The 18,451-nt window shown below is 44.0% G+C and overlaps 1 protein-coding gene across 11 annotated transcripts in view; it reads left to right on the top strand.

Moving 5' to 3' along the window:
* The window catches only part of EZH1 (enhancer of zeste 1 polycomb repressive complex 2 subunit), a 235,978-nt gene that overhangs the window by 185,950 nt on the left and 31,577 nt on the right, over window positions 1-18,451 (top strand). For 10 of the 11 annotated variants that reach the window (XM_033918305.1, XM_033918308.1, XM_033918309.1 and 7 more), the window contains 2 exons: window positions 7,690-7,771; window positions 8,649-8,729. In XM_033918305.1, the coding sequence (XP_033774196.1) occupies window positions 7,690-7,771; window positions 8,649-8,729 (163 nt within the window). Of the gene's footprint in view, window positions 1-7,606; window positions 7,772-8,648; window positions 8,730-18,451 lie in introns of those variants that run through there. The other variant, XM_033918315.1, reaches the window with a different exon arrangement.

Below are 18,451 nucleotides of genomic sequence, written 5' to 3'. Positions count from 1 at the left end.
TGCTGTTCTTGAGTTTGCCCCATTTCATCAGCTGAATGAGAGCAGTGCTTCAGGGCCAGCCCAGGCAGAACTATGCAACCAATATGTGTCTCCTTAAAAGAAAGTCCTTCACAGAGTGGGAAAGAAGGTGGACTGAGAGATAATTGTTAGGTGATGCCTCTTCCCCTGGCATGAGACTGGCAGTGAAAATGAAGGTATTTAAGTGTGATACTTGTAAGAACCAAAGCGATAGATGACAAGTTATGGAACTGCATTTTGGGCAATTCTGTAACAGGGTGCTCATTTTAGGTGTCCGAATTATATATGCTGTGAACCTGTTCTACATGTATAAGTGCTCATACAGAATACTAGTGTAAGCCATTACCTCCATACCTAGAATTAGGCCAGGCAGCAATTATGCACAGAACTTACAGTATTCTGTAAATTAAGCGCGTTAAATGTTGGCCCCGCCTATGCTCCCTTGCATTTGTGAGCATGCAGCTAGCAGGTCCGTGTAACAGTTTCATGTTTACTAGTACAGTATTCTATAGCGATTGGGAGCAGGTTCTATATAGTTTGCCTAAAGTTAGATGCCTACATCGGTGTGCCTAACTTAATTGGTTAATAGGCTTAATTGGTGTTGATAATTGACGTTAATTGGACTTAATTGAAAAACACAATTCTATAGTTAGTGGAAATGTTTTGGAGTTAGGTGCCTGTTTTTGACAGGTGTTGACATTTAGGCCAACAGAACCTTTGTATAAATAGGGTGCACTTAGACATTGTGACACCATACAGTGTGCTTAGCCGTTATAGAATTGCGCTTAGCGCCGTACTAGTTGGTGATGAATTTTTAGGCGGACTATATTGAGCCTGCCCTTTGGTACCTAATTTTAGGTGACCTGTAATAGGGGCACTGTATAGAGATGCTAGAAGCCAGCACTGGGAGGGGATTTAAACATTCTTAAGACTAATAATGATAAGAACAGAGTTGAGAGGATAGGTTCAGAAAAAGTTGGATAGGAACCTGGTTTTGGTTTAAGTACAGGAATGCATGTGCTCACCTATAGTGGTAGAGAACAAGTGAAGAAGGCAATTGGGAGACTAGATAGGCCAGTTGGTGGTGAAAGATTGAGAGTTGTGGGAGAGAAACTCTAATCTTTTCCTCCTTCCTATCATCCCTTCTTTTGGGCCAATGTTCAGGGTCTTACAAGTAGATGTTGGGGGGGGGGGGGGGGGGGGGGGGTTGGCACTCTGCTCCAAATCATTATTCCATGTTTTAGGACCTTGTAAACCTGTTCCTCAGATGTCATGTTAATGAGATGGTTTTCTTATACAGTAGCTTCTATTATCCCAGGACAAGCAGGCAGTATATTCTCTACATGTGGGTGTCGTCACCGACGGAGCCCCCTAATGGACATTTTCACAAGCAGACTTGCTTGAAGACCTTCAGGCTTGCGATTGGCCCGTGCCCCTCCCGCCCTACCTAGGGCACGCGTCTTCTCAGCATGTCCTCAGTTCTATGTTTTCTGCGGAGCCAGAAACACTGCTCCCTTGCTTCACGCGATATTGTTGTCCCTCTAGCACCGCGGCTTGTTTGGTTAGTTCCTGTTGAGTCGCTGTGCTCGCATCTTTATTTCATTTATTTTCATTGTTTCCAGTTCGTATAATTTTGACCGGGTTCCCGGTCTTTCTCTTGCCGCCTGGCCTCACGGGGCCGTCTTGTTTTCTTATGTCCTGGCCTTGTTCCGGCTTTAAAAACTGTACTAAGTGCAACCGGGTTATTTCCATCACCGATCCTCATCGTTGGTGTGTGGAGTTCCTGGGTGCTGAGCACCGTGCCGAGTCGTGTCCCCATTTTGCGACTTTGCAACCGCGGGCCTTTCATCGCAGGGTGGCTAAGATTCTTCAACTCTTTGACCCCATGGATCCTGCGGGACAGGCCTCGAGCTTGGCCTCGGCGCCCTCGTTGGGTGCCTCAGCCTCGAAGTCCTCGGCCCCTCCTGCTACTCCGGCCTCGGGTAAGTCTCCTCTTTCCTCCTCAGGTGTGCCGGCAAAGAAGCCTACCTCGGAGTCTCATGTCAGCGCCGCCTCATCGGCATCTTCGAGACATCACTCTAAGCGTGCCTCCTCATGTAGGAAATACTCTTCCTCGAGGTCGACCCCGAAGGAGCACACTGCTGCACCTCCGACTCACCTACCTATGGTCTCGGTGCCTATGTTTGAGGACATGCTTATGGCTATTATTACCACACAGCTTTCCTCGGTGGTGAGCCAATTAGTCCAGACTTCGACGCCTTTGACTTCGGTCTTGACCCAGTCGCGGTCTGACGAGCCTGAACGTCCCCTCGTCTCTCGAGGCCTCACCCGTAAAGCTCATCGGTTCCCTCGAGTGATTCTTCGTCCCCTGAGTCGCCGGTGACCTTTCGGTGGTCCAGGCCAGGGGCCTGTTTTTCCCCCTCTATTGTGGCGAGAGTCGCCTCTTCTAAAAGACCCTGGTCTTCCCCGCCCTGTCAGGGCAGGTCTCCAACCTCAAGGCCATCCAGACACACGCTTGTCCTCGAGTTGGACTCTAGTGTATGTTCCCCATCGAGGCGATTGCCAGCCTCTAAGATGCCTGCTTTGAAGCCGGTTGGGGAATTCTCCTTTACCCCTTCTTCTCCGGGGCTTCGCCAGCAGATCCCTCGGATCCCGGGGTCTTCCCCGGTCAATCTGGCACGGGGCCATTCCTCGATGCCCCCTAAACGCCTTAGTCAAACCTCTTCGGTCTCCCGTTCACGGAACTCTGAGGCCCCGGCTTACTATTCCAGGGAGGTTTCTCCCTCTTTCTCGGCCGAACCCAGGTCCCGGTCGGAGTCTCCCCCGGAAGATGAATCTTTTTCTCGGACCTCCTCCTTTTCTCGTTTCATCTCTGACATGGGCAGAGTTTTGAACTTGGATCTTCAGTCCGACTCCCGCTTTACCCAGGAATACCTGGCGGAAATGGGAGTTGACTGTCCGCCTCGTGAGGCGCTTCGCCTTCCTTGGCATCAGGTTCTCCGGCAGACATTTCGCCGGAACCTGGAGACACCATATGCGGTCACCATATTCCCTCCAGTTGGAGTCCCGTTACTGAACAATCCCAGTGAAAGGGTTTGAAAGTGCTCAGCTTTCCTACCAATCCTTGGTGGTTGAGTCTTCCTTGAAGAAGCCTAACCCCTCGAAGGTTTATGCTGCCGTCCCCCCCAGGCATGGAGGGCCGTACAATGGACAAATTTGGTTGCCACCTTTATCAGAATTCGATGACGGCGAACCGTGTCCTTAACTACAATTTTATCTTCACATCCTACCTCCGGTTCTGTGTGGATGCCCTCCATTCGTTTCGAGAGGTCGTGCCAGAGCCTCGGTGTCAGAGTTTTGTCTCCTTGAGGAGACCCTCTCCCAGCTCCGCCTGTACATGTTTCAGGCCTCTTACGCCGCCTTTGAGTTATCCTTGAGAGTTACAGCCTTTGCGATTGCCATGCATCACCTCGCTTAGCTCCGGATTGTGGATATGGATCCGAATCTGCAGAATCGTCTTGCCAATCTCCCGTGTGTGGGTCATGAGCTCTTCGATGATTCCATCGAAGCCGCCACAAAGCGCCTCTCGGACCACGAGCAGTCCTTCGCCTCTCTAGTGAAACTTAAACCGAAGCTTCCTCTAGCTCGACATTATAAAATTTCTCTCCAGAGGTATCCACAAAAGTCCATCCCTGCCTTTTCTCGGCCTCCTTCAGAGCAGCCGCAGCAACAGCAGCAACGTCAGGCTAAGGTCCAGCCGCTGGCCCCGGCTAAGCCCGGGCTGTCTTTTGGACAATCCCAGTACGAGCCTTGGGGCTCCCTTCCTCATGGGGCCTTCCCCCCTCCCCATCATGGATTGCCTCCATCATTTCTATTCCCAGTGGCAGAGTCTTACCACTGACAGTTGGGTGCTGTCTATCATCTGGGAGGGGTACACCCTTCACTTCAGTCAAGTGCCCCTGGACATGCCTCCTGCTGCTCAGTCTTGGCTGCCTCTCCTTCTTCAGGAGGCTCGAGCCCTTCTTCGCCTCCGGGCGGTCAAGGAGATTCCGCCAGACCAGAGGAACACTGTTTTTTATTCCTGGTACTTTCTGGTACCCAAGAAGATGAGAGATCTGCGCCCGATCCTGGACCTCCGTGCTCTGAACAAGTTTCTGGTCAGGGAACGGTTCAGAATGCTCACCCTTCCTACGTTGTACCCCCTCCTGGACGAGGGGGACTGGCTGTGCTCGCTAGACCTCAAAGAGGCGTACACGCATATTCTTATACACCCGGCCTCTCGCCGGTATTTGAGATTCCGGGTGGGGGATCTCCATCTCTAGTATCATGTTCTTCCCTTCAGCCTGGCGGCCTCGCCGAGGGTCTTCATGAAGTGTCTTGTGGTGGTAGCTGCTGCCCTGCGTCTCCGCGGCCTGCAGCTGTTTCCCTACCTCGACGACTAGCTGATCAAAGCGTCAACTCGCCACGAAGTCCTGCGAGCGACGACTCAAACAATCTTGCTCCTTCAGAGCCTCAGCTTCGAGGTGAACTTTCCCAAGTCCCACCTCTGCCTGTCCCAGTCTCTCGAGTTCATCGGAGCGGTCCTGGACACGGTTCGTCTCCACTCTTTCTTTCCTCGGCCTTGTCAGGAGGCCCTTGTCCGTTTGTGTCGGAGGCTGACCCATCTGTCCTCGGTTCCGGCTCGGTTCATGATGGTCCTCCTAGGTCACATGGCCTCCACGGTTCAAGTGACTCCTTTTGCCAGACTTCACCTCCATATTCCTCAATGGACTCTGGCATCCCAATGGAACCAGGATCGGGATCCTGTCTCTCGACTCATTGTCGTAACTCCTTTGTTGAAGCAGTCTCTCCGTTGGTGGATGCTCTCCTCCAATCTTTCCAGAGGTTTTCTATTCCATGCTCCTCCTCTGCAAAAGGTCCTCATGACGGACTCGTCGGCCTACACTTGGGGGGCTCATCTGGACGGCCTTCGCACTCAGGGTCTCTGATCCAGTGCCGACAGACTTTGTCACATCAATTTGCTGGAGCTTCGAGCGATCTTCCTCACCCTGAAAGCTTTTTGTCACCTGCTTTGCGACCAAGTGGTACTGGTCCGCACAGACAACCAGGTCGCCATGTATTATATCAACAAACAGGGGGGAACGGGATCCCTGTCCCAGGAGGCGCTACGTCTCTGGGATTGGGCTATCCGCCGCAACATATTCCTTCATGCGGTCTACATTCAGGGTCAGCAGAATTGTCTGCCGGACAAGTTAAGTCGTCTTCTGCAGCCTCACGAGTGGTTTCTCCACTCCGTAACCCTGCGTCAGGTGTTTGCTCGTTGGGGGACTCCAGATGTCGATCTGTTCACGTCCCCCCTCAATCACAAGTTACCCCGCTTCTGCTCCAGGGTTTACACCCCTCTCAGGATCGAAGCGGATGCCTTCCTTCTGGATTGGACGAACGAGTTCCTGTATGCGTTCCCTCCGTTCCCTCTAATCCTGAAGACTCTCGTCAGGCTCAAGTCTTTGCATGCCACCATGATTCTGATAGCTCCTCAGTGGCCCCGACAACCTTGGTTCTCCCTTCTGTTGCAACTCAGTTCCAGGGAGCCTCTTCCTCTGCCTATTTTTCCTTCTCTGCTTACACAGAGTCAGGGTTCTCTGCTTCATCCCAACCTCCAGTCTCTGCACTTAACAGCTTGGTTCCTCGAGCTCTCCCGGCCTGTTCTGGATGTCCTGGAGGCGTCTCGGAAGAAGTCCACTCGCTATTGTTACCATCAGAAGTGGACCCGCTTTTCTTCCTGGTGTACTACTCGACAGCTGGAGCCTCTGTCCGCCTCCTTATCTGCTGTCCTGGATTATCTGTTGCACTTGTCTGGAACCGGCCTCAAGTCCTCTTCGGTTCGAGTCCGCCTCAGTGCTATCGCAGCTTTTCATCAGCCGATTAATGGGAAGCCCATCTTGTTTCATTCTGTGGTTTCCCGCTTCATGAAAGGCCTTTTCCACATTCATCCACCCCTTAAACCTCCTCCGGTGGTTTGGGATCTTAACGTGGTTCTTGCCCAATTGATGAAACTCCCCTTCGAGCCGCTGGCGCGAGCTCAATTGAAGTTTCTTACTTGGAAAGTGGTGTTACTTATTGCTCTCACTTCTGTCCATCGGGTCAGTGAGCTTCAGGCCTTGGTTGTGGACCCACCTTTCACGGTCTTCCATCACGATAAGGTGGTCCTCTGTACCCATCCTAAGTTCTTGCCTAAGGTTGTGTCTGAGTTTCACATCAACCAATCCATTGTCCTTCCTATGTTTTTTCCGAAGCTCCATTCTCACCCTGGAGAGGTGGCTCTGCATTCTCTTGATTGTAAGCATGCGCTGGCCTTCTACTTGAAGCGCACCACTCCTCATCGTTCTGCTCCCCAGCAGTTCCTCTCTTTCAATCCTAATCGCATGGGAAACTCTGTTTCTAAGTGGACCATTACTAACTGTTTGGCCGCTTGTATCTCTTTCTGTTATGCTCAGGCTGGTCTCTCCCTGCCGGGTTGAGTTACAGGCCACAAGGTCCGAGCGATGGCGGCATCTGTTGCTTGACTCCCATCAAGGAAATCTATAAAGCTGCCACTTGGTCCTCGGTTCATACGTTCACCTCGCATTACTGTCTGGATGCTTTCTCCAGGTGTGATGGTCATTTCGGCCAATCTGTTTTGCAAATTCTTTTCTCCTAAATTTGCCAACTCTCCCTCTGTCCCTTTTTAGTTAGCTTGGAGGTCTCCCACATGTAGAGAATATGCTGCCTGCTTGTCCTGGGATAAAGCACAGTTACTTACCGTAACAGGTGTTATCCAGGGACAGCAGGCAGATATTTTTGCAACCCACCCACCTCCCCATGGTTGGCTTCTTTGCTTGCTATCTGAACTGAGGACACGCTGAGGAGATGCATGCCCTAGGCAGGGTGGGAGGGGCACGTGCGCATGCGCAGGCCAATCGCAAACCTGAAGGTCTTTGAGCAAGTCTGCTTGCAAAAACATCCGCTAGGGGGCTCCGTCGGTGACGTCACCCACATGTAGAGAATATCTGCCTGCTGTCCCTGGATAACACTTGTTACGGTAAGTAACTGTGCTTTATCAGTAGTCTGAATGGAAGACTGTCTTCTAAGATTGTTGCTCCCTCCATTCAACTTTTATGTTTTGTTCCCTTCTCTTAAATTCAATGTATTCTCTTACCATGTGCTCTGTATATATATAGTCCTTCCCTCACCTAAATTGTAAACGTAAACTAGTTTGACTCTATGATTGCTTTGTTATGTTCTTCAATTTCTTCCACACTGTATGTAATTCATCTAACTGTTGTGAACCGCCTAGAACTCCCTGGGTATGGCGGTATACAAAAAATAAAATTATTATTATTATTATTATTCTTTTGCATTAGGCTGCTAGACGTCTGTAAGAAGAATAAGCTTGACCAACCTTTATTCAATTTTGAAATATGTCCATGCTTGCTATGTTGCTGTAGGATGGCTTCCTTCTAGTACTTTTGAGTGTAGTGTTTACTTATCTCCTCAGTTAATCTCTACATTAATCTAAAGCCTGCTTCTTGCGTGTTTATCTTTCAAGGGTCACGTGTGAGAGGAATGAAGCACTGTTCTTCCCTGATGAAAACGCTCTACTCTTACTTTTGAAATCTGTCCATTTTACAGCTCATCTCACAAGACGAGGCAGATCGTCGAGGGAAGGTGTATGACAAGTACATGTCCAGCTTCCTCTTCAATTTGAACAATGGTACATGGTCCTCTGGGCTTTCTCTTTCCAAATTGCACACATTGGGGTGGGATGTTGTGGAAAATATACAACATTGTGTCCCAATCAGGTATTAAAAGGACAACTGTATAACCTAGGCACATAAATATTTAGAATACTAGCATTCGTGTATATATGTGCACACTTAGAATGTAAATGTTTGCATGGTACCTAAATGCTGTTCTGCAAATGGACGCTTAGCTTACATGGCACATATTTACAAGGGGAGCATACACAGAAGTGGAATATAGGCAGGGCTGTTACTTAACACATGTAACTTAAAGAATGCTATACCTGCTCTGTGGCTGGTGGACATCAGAGCATCTAAAGTTTAGGTGTTTTGATGGCTGATTACATTAGTGTTCTATAAACAAATCTAGGCTCTGTTATGAAATAGGCTCCTACTGCATTCCCTTTGGGCACCTAATTGAAAGTACCAAGTTATAGAACTACCTCCTAACTATGCATTTGTTCAGCTGCTTTCCCTCAGTAGGTGAGGACTTGACTTGGAATGCTTTAATAATGCTTGGATTTTAGCCTACTTTTCCCAGATTCTACTCATGATGCGTCATAACATTTTTAGCATTCCGATACAAAGAGATTATAGTCTCAGTGGGTAGATGAAGCGACTTACCCAAGATCACATGGTCCTGAAAGTGAGATTTGAACAGTAACCACAAGTTTGCTCCTCCTGTAATTTATTAGAATAAAGAAACAAGAATATTGCCACATTGTCAGGATGGCATATTTATATTTACTTCCCAGGGGCTGTAATACTATATCTATAAGGTATGCAGATTCAGGGTCCTGAAGGAGAAATATGCAATCTTGATAACTTTGTTTGTTTGGTTTCTAATAGACTTTGTTGTTGATGCAACTCGGAAAGGAAACAAAATTCGCTTTGCAAACCACTCTGTGAATCCAAACTGCTATGCCAAAGGTCAGTTATTTATTTTAAAATGTTTACTGTCCAGGGTTAACTACAGTTTTTTTCTGTTTGCCTTTTTTGTTTTCCAGCCTTTCCATCTCTCTTTTTGTAGGCCTAATGAGGATGTTATGAAACAAAAATGAGAACTAGAACCTAAAATATTAATCTAATAATCAAAACCAACTCTCCTGAATCTGAGGAAAAGTCTCAGATCCCACAATGGAACTGATGGTGCTCAGGTGTCATATTATTGGCATAAAAAGCACAGTTACTTACTGTAACAGGTGTTATCTATGGACAGCAGGCAGATATTCTTACATATGGGTGACATCATCCATGGAGCCCGATACGGACAGTTTGACAAGTGAACTGTCACTTTAAGTTGAAAAACTTTGCAACTGCCCACACCACACATGCACAGTTGCCTTCCCACCCGACACCAGCGCAAGCCCTTCAGTTTCATAAGCAAGCTAAGAAGCCAACCAGGAGAGGTGGATGGGATGTAAGAATATCTGCCTGCTGTCCCCGGATAACACCTGTTATGGTAAGTAACTTTGCTTTATCATAGGGCTAAGCAGTCTGCAGTCTGCATATTCTCACATATGAGACTCCCTAGCTTACTGTAATGGGATGGAGAGAGAGTTGGCCAGATAAAAGAATAATAATTGGCCAAAGTAACCATAGTGTCAAGATGGAGGGAGGTTTAGAAATGTGTCAAGTAATTGAGTAGTTCCAAATCCTCTTAGCTTTCTGAGATAAAAATCAAAAAATTGATACTGTCATGCTTGATTATGCAGTAGAACGCAAGTTGATTGCTCATATACTGTGATGAAAAACTTGAGAGTATTCCAACTCGCTTAAATCTTGACATATGTATATAAACATCTGCTCTTGGCAGAGCAGGCTTGTGTGTTAATACTGTCCAGGTGTGGTTCACAAGAATACTTGGAGGAGTATGTGGTCAGAATTGGCTGCAGCTATTTGGAAAGAGTGGACAAAGTCATCCCCTACTAAAGAGAGTAGCACAGTAATGAAAGTGGCTGTGAAAAAGGGTTGAAAACTGGGCAGTTCAAAATGAAGTCTCGTGAAGAGAGTAATATGACTGAAAGCGCCTTGTGATCCAAGAATGCCATCAGTTGTCTAGCTGAGATAGACAGAAGATGAAAGACTTGAGTGGAAAGTTGAAACAGGTGGTCCTGCCGTTGCTGAAGTAGGAAGGCCCTGAGTATAATTATGTCGAGCAGGGCTGTTATGAATTGCAGTGGTTAAGTGGATTAAAGCTGAGATGTCAAAAAGCTAACTACAAACTTAAATGTCTGAAAACATCCCTGAGAAGAGGCATCCTATAATATGCTAACTTCAGCATGGGGTACCAAACTTCCTTCTGAAGGACTCATGAAGTCTTGTCCTGAAACATGTACCAGTATCAGTAAGCAGATATTCGGTACCATCAGTGCAGAAGGATGTCTTGATGCACATAGAAAGCTGAAGAAACAGTAGTGGTGTTGAGTGGTCTGCATCAAGTAACTGGAGTCTGAAGTATGCACCAGTACTAATGACTGCACAGGTGGGGTTGGTACAGCAGGTTGATTCAGAGTGGATGAGTTCAATAAGGATACATGCTAAGGATTTTAGCTTTGTATCACCTCAAACATTTAATCAATTGTTTTAACTTTAAATCGCCATAGACTTAGTTTCCTCTAACACTTTCACTTACTTTCCCGTAACGTTTAATTAGTTTATCGATATAATGTAAATAATCTTAACCTTTGTTTTTATTGACCTAATTCTTTTTCTATATTTTGTCTTTCTTTCCTTTTTAATAGTTTTATTATACACTTTTAAATGTTTTTTAATTAATTAATTATTGTGCTACAAGTCTTTTATTAACTGTTTTACTGCATGTGGTTAGCATATCTGTTACCTAATAGCTGGTTTTCATCTGATTAATTTATTATTTGTTTCTGGTTCCCTCAGTCTCTCCCCTCCATCTTGAATCGCCGCCGCAAAGCAGCGGTCTGCTGGACACACCTACCTATCAGCTGGTGTATGCCGATAAATACTCTTCCACTTGCGGCACACGCCACAAAGGCGCGCGCCAAAGGAGCGCAATTAAGGAGCAGGTCCTGCTCCTTAATTCGCTCCTTTGTGCACAACTTTGTACACTCTTTTGGTTTTTCTCTTGTTCCTCTTTATTATTAATTCCTCTTAAAACTACTTTTCAACTGTCTTTTGGTAAAACTTACACCAAAACTTTTACCTGTTTAATACTGCACTTTCTGCTACTTGGACATAATCATTTCTTAATGGAATCTGCCCCACCTCATATCCCAGTTTTATGGGGCCATAGACATACCCCCAAACCTATTTCAGTTGTTTCTAATCCTTCCAATTTAATTAAGTTATTCCCTAATTCTTCTGGGGAAGTCTATAATTCTTCAATTCCCCTTTCGTCAAATACACTTAATTTAGGTCTCATCAACGCTAGATCTCTACGTAGCAAACATCATGCCATTAAAGACCTTATAACCAATCATTCATTGGATCTTCTTTGTATCGTAGAAACCTGGCTTTCCGAAGGCAATGAGGCTTACCTTACTTAAGCTAGCCCTCCAGGCTTTAACTTCTGTTTTAATCATCACACTTTTAAGAAAGGAGGCGGCCTTGCCATAATTTACAAATCTTCCTTATCCGTAGTCGTAGAAATCAACCAAACTAAAAGTCTCATTGAACATATTCAACTTAAAATTAAAACGAACCCAATCATTGACCTATTTTTATTGTATATCCCTCCACCTAACAACAAGTCCACAGTTACCCAGCTATTATCTCTGACTTCTCTACTACTTCACAATTTCCTCTTTTTCTTGGGGATTTCAATCTTCATTTCGATAAGGTTCTTAACCCATTTACATCCGAATTCATAACCCATGTTATTGATCTCAATTTTGTAGCATTAAATTCTGGCCCTACTCACATAAAGGGTCACACCCTAGACACGATTTTTGTCCCCAGTGAATCGCTTTTAAATTTTACACAACCTATCATACAGAAGGTTCCCTGGTCTGACCATAGTTTTATTCAAACAAGTTATACATTGCAGTCTCCATCAGTCACTTCAGAATTATCCAAAACTGTCTCCTCAATGACTCCCTTATCTCTGCCACATTTTCAATCGATCCCAAAGAATTCAACGAAGCTGCTCTAAATGAACAAATAATTATCTGGAACAACACTTGCCAGTCCCTTTTGTGTTTTGTTTTGTTTTTAATTCTTTATTCATTTTATAATTCACAAGTGTACAGTAAATATCAAACAATTAGAATACAATATCACTTGAAAATCTACCATATCATACAACAAAAAGATATACCCCCATCCCCTCCCACTTCCATATACAACAAAAAATATACCACATGAATATAATATCTTATCATTCATATATATTATTAATAGAAATCCAACCCCCCCCCCCCCCGATCCACATATAAGTCCCTTTTGGATAAAATAGCACCAATAACTACTCAAACAATTTCCCCAAAAAAACAATGCAGCCCTTGATTTAATTCTTCTCTCCTACTATTAAAACGACAATTGCATTCTGCTGAACGCAAATGTCATTCCAAACCTACCCCAAACAATTTAGAATATTACAAGAAACAATCCCAATTTTATCGTCAATCGATAAATGCAATAAAGAAACAATTTTATATCAAAAAAATCTCAAAAGTAAGGAATTCATCAGCTCTTTTCATAATTCTCAAACAACTAACTTATTTTAAACATAAACCAGCCACCTCTATGGAAGAAGCCCCTTCAGCTCAAAGTCTAGCTGATTTTTTTCAGACAAAAATTAATTTAATAAGATCAAACATTGTCAGTAAAGTTACTAATTCCCCTGGTGCTAAGTGCTCCAACAACAACAATAAGGAAGAAATTATGAATAACTCCCTAACAGCTAAATGTTCCAATTTCTTGTTACCCTCATTAAAGGAAATTGAAAATATGCTTCACTCTATTAACATTAAGACATCTAAAGCTGAGCCTCTTCTTCCCTTTCTTTTAAAACGATACTTCTCTGTATTCGGGTCCAGTACTTGGCAACTAAACTTTAATGCCAAAAAATGTAAAGTGATGCATCTTGGAAGCGGAAACCCATGCAGAACATACATCTTGAACGGTGAAAACTTAGCAAGAACCACTGCAGAAAGGGACTTGGGAGTTCTCATCTGGGAAGATATGAAAGCTGCCAATCAGATGGAGAAAGCTTCAGCAAAGGCAAGACAAATGCTGGGTTGCATCAGAAGGAGCTTTATCAGCCGAAAGTCTGAAGTCATACTACCGTTGTACAGATCCATGGTGAGACCTCACCTGGAGTACTGTGTCCAGTTTTAGAGGCCATATTATCAAAAGGATGTGAAGAGAATGGAGTTGATCCAGAGAATGGCCACTAGGATGGTCTCAGGACCCCATATGAAGAACGTCTGACCAGACCACGCTTATATTCTCTCGAGGAGCGCAGAGAAAGGGGAGACATGATAGAAACATTCAAATACATCACTGGTCGAATTGAGGTGGAGGAAGAAATCTTTTTTCTTACAGATCCCACAGTGACAAGAGGGCATCTGCTAAACCTTAAGGGGGGAAGATTTCATAGTGATACTAGGAAATACTTCTTCACCGAACGGGTGATTGATCGATGGAATAAACTTCAACGCCAGGTGGTCGAGGCCAGTAGTGTACCTGACTTCAAAAGTCGATGGGACAAACAGATGGGAGTGCTACAAAGTTATGCATGAAAGAGGGGTACACTAGGGAGGGAGGGTTCTTAAGTGGGCAGACTTGTTGGGCTGCCGGCCCTCTTCTCTATGTTTCTATGTTTATATTCTTCAAATGATTCACAAAAGTCTTTCTACCGCAACCTTTCCAGCTGACTGGAAACACTCAATCCTCCACCCTATTACTAAAGATCCAAAAAATACCTTAAACGACAGTTCTAATTACCACCCAATTGCTAATTTACCATTTTTAGCCAAATTAACAGAAAAAATTGTTTATCAACAGTTCTCAGATTTCAGTGACAAAACACAGGTTTTACATCCTAATCAAGCTGGTTTTCGCAAAAACCATTCCACAGAACACTCTCTTCTAGGACTAACCACAACTATACATTACTACCTCGATCAACATAAGACTGTCCTACTGATCTCATTAGATCTCGCTGCCGCTTTCGACACAATAAATCATCATTGTCTTCAACGACTCGCATCGATTGGTATATCAGATCAAGTCCTTCAATGGTTCAAATCGTGTTTTTCTGATCGATGTTCCTCTGTACATTTTAACAACTCAATCTCTAAGTCTTTCAATTCGAATTTCGGAATTCCACAAGGTTCTATATTATCCCCTCTACTTTTTAATGTCTATTTAGCCCCGCTATTAACCCTCTGCCAATCAATAGGATTTACAGTATACGCTTACGCTGATGATCTACAACTTCTGCATACCCTCGACCCCACCTGCCAAAACGATATTTCCATCATCAATCTCAAATTAACCAAAATTCATGATTGGCTAAATGCCAATATGCTTTCTTTAAGCATCACTAAAACCAGTACAGTGCTCTTTCCATGGAAAGATGGGTTACAGTTAATAGCTCCAATTTCCATCGATATTGTTCCTCTTAAACAAACTACCACAATAAAAATACTATGTATTTTAATTGATAATAAACTTTCATTCCGTCTCCAAATTAGTGCACTGGTAAAAAACTGTTTTCACAAACTAAGGATGATTAGATCTTTAGTTCCTCTCCTTGACGCTCGTAATATCATTCGCTCGTAATATCCAAAATAGATTATTGTAATTCACTATTAAAAGGGTATATGTCTAAAAGATATAAAACGTCTCCAACTCATTCAAAATACGGCTATAAAAATTATTTCGGGTTCAAATAAATTTGAACACGTCACTCCATTATTACAAAAAGCACATTGGTTGCCCGTTTTACACAGAATAACATATAAAATCGCCCTCTTGACTTTTAAAACTCTACAAACAAATGCCCTGGTATTTATGGACAGACTCTTGATCCCTTATGATCCCCCTAGAGCCTTAAAATCAGCTTCCCAGCATACCCTCAATGTTCCATCTCTGAAGATAATTGGCACTCGTCGTACCCTTATTTTTTCAGTAACCGCCCCTTTGACCTGGAACTCTCTTTCTTTATATTTAAGAGCAGAATGTAACTTGCAGAAATTTAAGAGTGGTTTAAAGTGTTTTCTCTTTAAGGATGCATATAATTGCTAATGAGTTATCTACCTACCTTAACAAATTCAACTGTTTTTTATTCCCATGCCATTAATTTCTTAATCATTTTTTTATTTTATCTCCCTTCTCCTGTTGTATTTTCCTTTTATATATTCTTTCTATAAAAATTGTATTCCAGCCCCTTTTTCCTATTGTTTTAAAGATTTGAGTTTGTCTGTTTAGTCCTGGTTTGTCCAATAATTTAATATATATATGTTTTACATTGCAGACACGTTTGTCTTCCTGTAATTTTTAAATTTTGTTCAACGCTTTGTACTGCTGGATAAGCATTTAATCAAATACTTTGAATAAACAATAAATAATACTGAAGAGAAAAGTCAACCTGTGAAGCTTGGTCACAATGGCATCGATGTATAGTAACATAGTAGATGACAGCAGATACGGTCCATACAGTCTGCCCAACCTGATTCAATTTAAATTTTTTTTACATTTTTTCTTCTTAGCTATTTCTGGGCAAGAATCCAAAGTTCTACCCGGTACTGTGTTTGGGTTCCAACTGCCGAAATCTCCGTTAAAACCTACTCCATCCCATCTAAACCCTCCCAGCTATTGAAGCCCTCTTCAGCCCATCCTCCCCCAAACGGCCATATACAGACACAGACCGTGCAAGTCTGCCCAGTACTTGCCTTAGTTCAATATTTAATATTATTTTCTGATTCTAGATCCTCTGTGTTCATTCCACGCTTCTTTGAACTCAGTCACCATTTTCCTCTCCACCACCTCTCTCGAGAGCGCATTCCAGGCATCCACCACCCTCTCCGTAAAGTAGAATTTCCTAACATTGCTCTTGAATCTACCACCCCTCAACCTCAAATTATGTCCTCTGGTTTTACCATTTTCCTTTCTCTGGAAAAGATTTTGTTCTATGTTAATACCCTTCAAGTATTTGAACGTTTGAATCATATCTCCCCTGTCCCTCCTTTCCTCTAGGGTATACATATTCAGGGCTTCCAGTCTCTCCTCATACGTCTTCTGGCGCAAGCCTCCTATCATTTTCGTCGCCCTCCTCTGGACCGCTTCAAGTCTTCTTACGTCCTTCGCCAGATACGGTCTCCAAAACTGAACACAATACTCCAAGTGGAGCCTCACCAACGACCTGTACAGGGGAATCAATACCTTATTCCTTCTACTGGCTACGCATCTCTTTATACAGCCCAGCATCCTTCTGGCAGCAGCCACTGCCTTGCCACACTGTTTTTTTGCTTTTAGATCTTCAGACACTATCACACCAAGGCCCTCTCCCTTTTGTGCATATCAACTTCTCACCTCCCAGCATATACGGTTCCTTCCGATTATTAATCCCCAAATGCATTACTCTGCATTTCTTTGCATTGAATTTTAGTTGCCAGACATTAGACCATTCCTCTAACGTTTGCAGATCCTTTTTCATATTTTCCACTCCCTCTCCGGTGTCTACTCTGTTACAAATCTTGGTATCATCTGCAAAAAGGCACACTTTTCCTTCTAACCCTTCAGCAATGTCACTCACAAACATATTGAACAGGATCGGCCCCAGCACCGAACCCTGAGGGACTCCACTACTCACCTTTCCTTCCTCCGAGTGACTTCCATTAACCACACCCTCTGGCATCTGTCCAACAGCCAGTTTTTAACCCAGTTCACCACTTTGGGTCCTAACTTCAGCCCTTCAAGTTTGTTCAACACCCTCCTATGAGGAACCATATCAAAGGCTTTGCTGAAATCTAGGTAAATTACATCTAGCATATGTCCTCGATCCAGCTCTCTGGTCACCCAATCAAAAAATTCAATCAGGTTCGTTTGGCACGATTTACCTTTTGTAAAGCCATGTTGCCTCGGATCCTGTAACCCACTAGATTCAAAGAAGTACACTATCCTTTCTTTCAGCAACACTTCCATTATTTTTCCAACAACCGAAGTGAGGCTCACCGGCCTGTAGTTTCCTGCTTCATCCCTGTGACCACTTTTGTGAATAGGGACCACATCCGCTCTCCTCCAATCCCCAGGAACCACTCCCGTCTCCAAATATTTGTTGAACAAGTCTTTAATAGGACTCGCCAGAACCTCTCTGAGCTCCTTTAGTATACTGGGATGGATCCCGTCTGGTCCCATCACTTTGTCCACCTTCCATTTTTCAAGTTGCTCATAAACACTGTCCTCCATGAACGACGCAGAATCTACTCCATTTTCTCATGTAACTTTGCCAGACAATCTCGGTCCTTCTCCAGGATTTTCTTCTGTAAACACAGAACAGAAATATTTGTTTAGCACATTTGCTTTTTCCTCATCACTCTCCACATATCTGTTCCCAACATCTCTTAGTTTAGCAATTCCATTTTTCATCTTCCTCCTTTCACTAATATATCTGAAAAAATGTTTGTCTCCCTTTTTCACATTTTTAGCCTGTTCTTCTGCCTGTGCTTTCCCCAGACGTATCTCTCTCTTGGCTTCTTTCAGTTTCACCCTGTAGACCTTTCTGCACTTCTCTTCTTGGGTTTTTTATATATTTCATGAATGCCAACTCTTTCGCCTTTATTTTATCCGCCACTAGTTTGGAGAACCATATCGGCTTCCTTTTTCTCTTGTTTTTATTTATTTTCTTCACATAAAGGTCCGTAGCCATTTTTATCGCTCCTTTCAGCTAAGACCACTGTCTTTCCACTTCTCTTATGTCCTCCCATCCTAACAGCTGTACTCTCCCATTGCATTAAAGTCCGTACGTTTGAAATCTAGGACTTTAAGTATCGTGCAGCCGCTCTCCACTTTAACCGTTATATCAAACCAAACCGTTTGATGATCTCTACTTCCCAGGTGAGCACCCACTCAAACATTAGAGATACTCTCTCCATTTGTGAGGACCAGATCCAATATCGCTTTTTCCCTCATGGGTTCCATCACCATTTGTCTGAGCAGAGCCTCTTGAAAGGCATCCACAATCTCCCTACTTCTTTCTGATTCCGCAGACGGAACATTCCAGTCTGCATCCGGCAGGTTGAAATCTCCCAATAGCAGCACCTCCTCTTTCCTTCCAAACTTTTGGATATCCATAATCAGATCCTTATCAATTTGCTGCGATTGAGTCGGAGGTCTGTAGACTACACCCACGTAGATAGAAGTTCCATCTTCTCTTTTCAGAGCGATCCATATTGCTTCTTCCTCTCCCCAGGTTCCTTGCATTTCGGTCGCTTGGATATTGATCTTTACATAGAGAGCTACACCTCCACCTTTTTGACCATCTCTGTCCTTCCTAAAAAGATTATATCCCAGTATGTTTGCATCCCATCCATGTGATTTCACTGAACCATGTCTCTGTGATAGCAACAATATCTAGATCTGCCTCTAATATCAAGGCTTGCAGATCATGAACTTCGTTGCTTAGACTGCGAGCATTTGTGGTCATCGCTTTCCAGCTATTTTTCAGTGGT

Source organism: Geotrypetes seraphini, chromosome 13 (genome assembly GCF_902459505.1).
Source record: "Geotrypetes seraphini chromosome 13, aGeoSer1.1, whole genome shotgun sequence".
NCBI classification, from domain to species: domain Eukaryota; kingdom Metazoa; phylum Chordata; class Amphibia; order Gymnophiona; family Dermophiidae; genus Geotrypetes; species Geotrypetes seraphini.
Note: the sequence above shows the minus strand (reverse complement) of the source record. Positions and strands in the feature narration are given on the sequence as shown.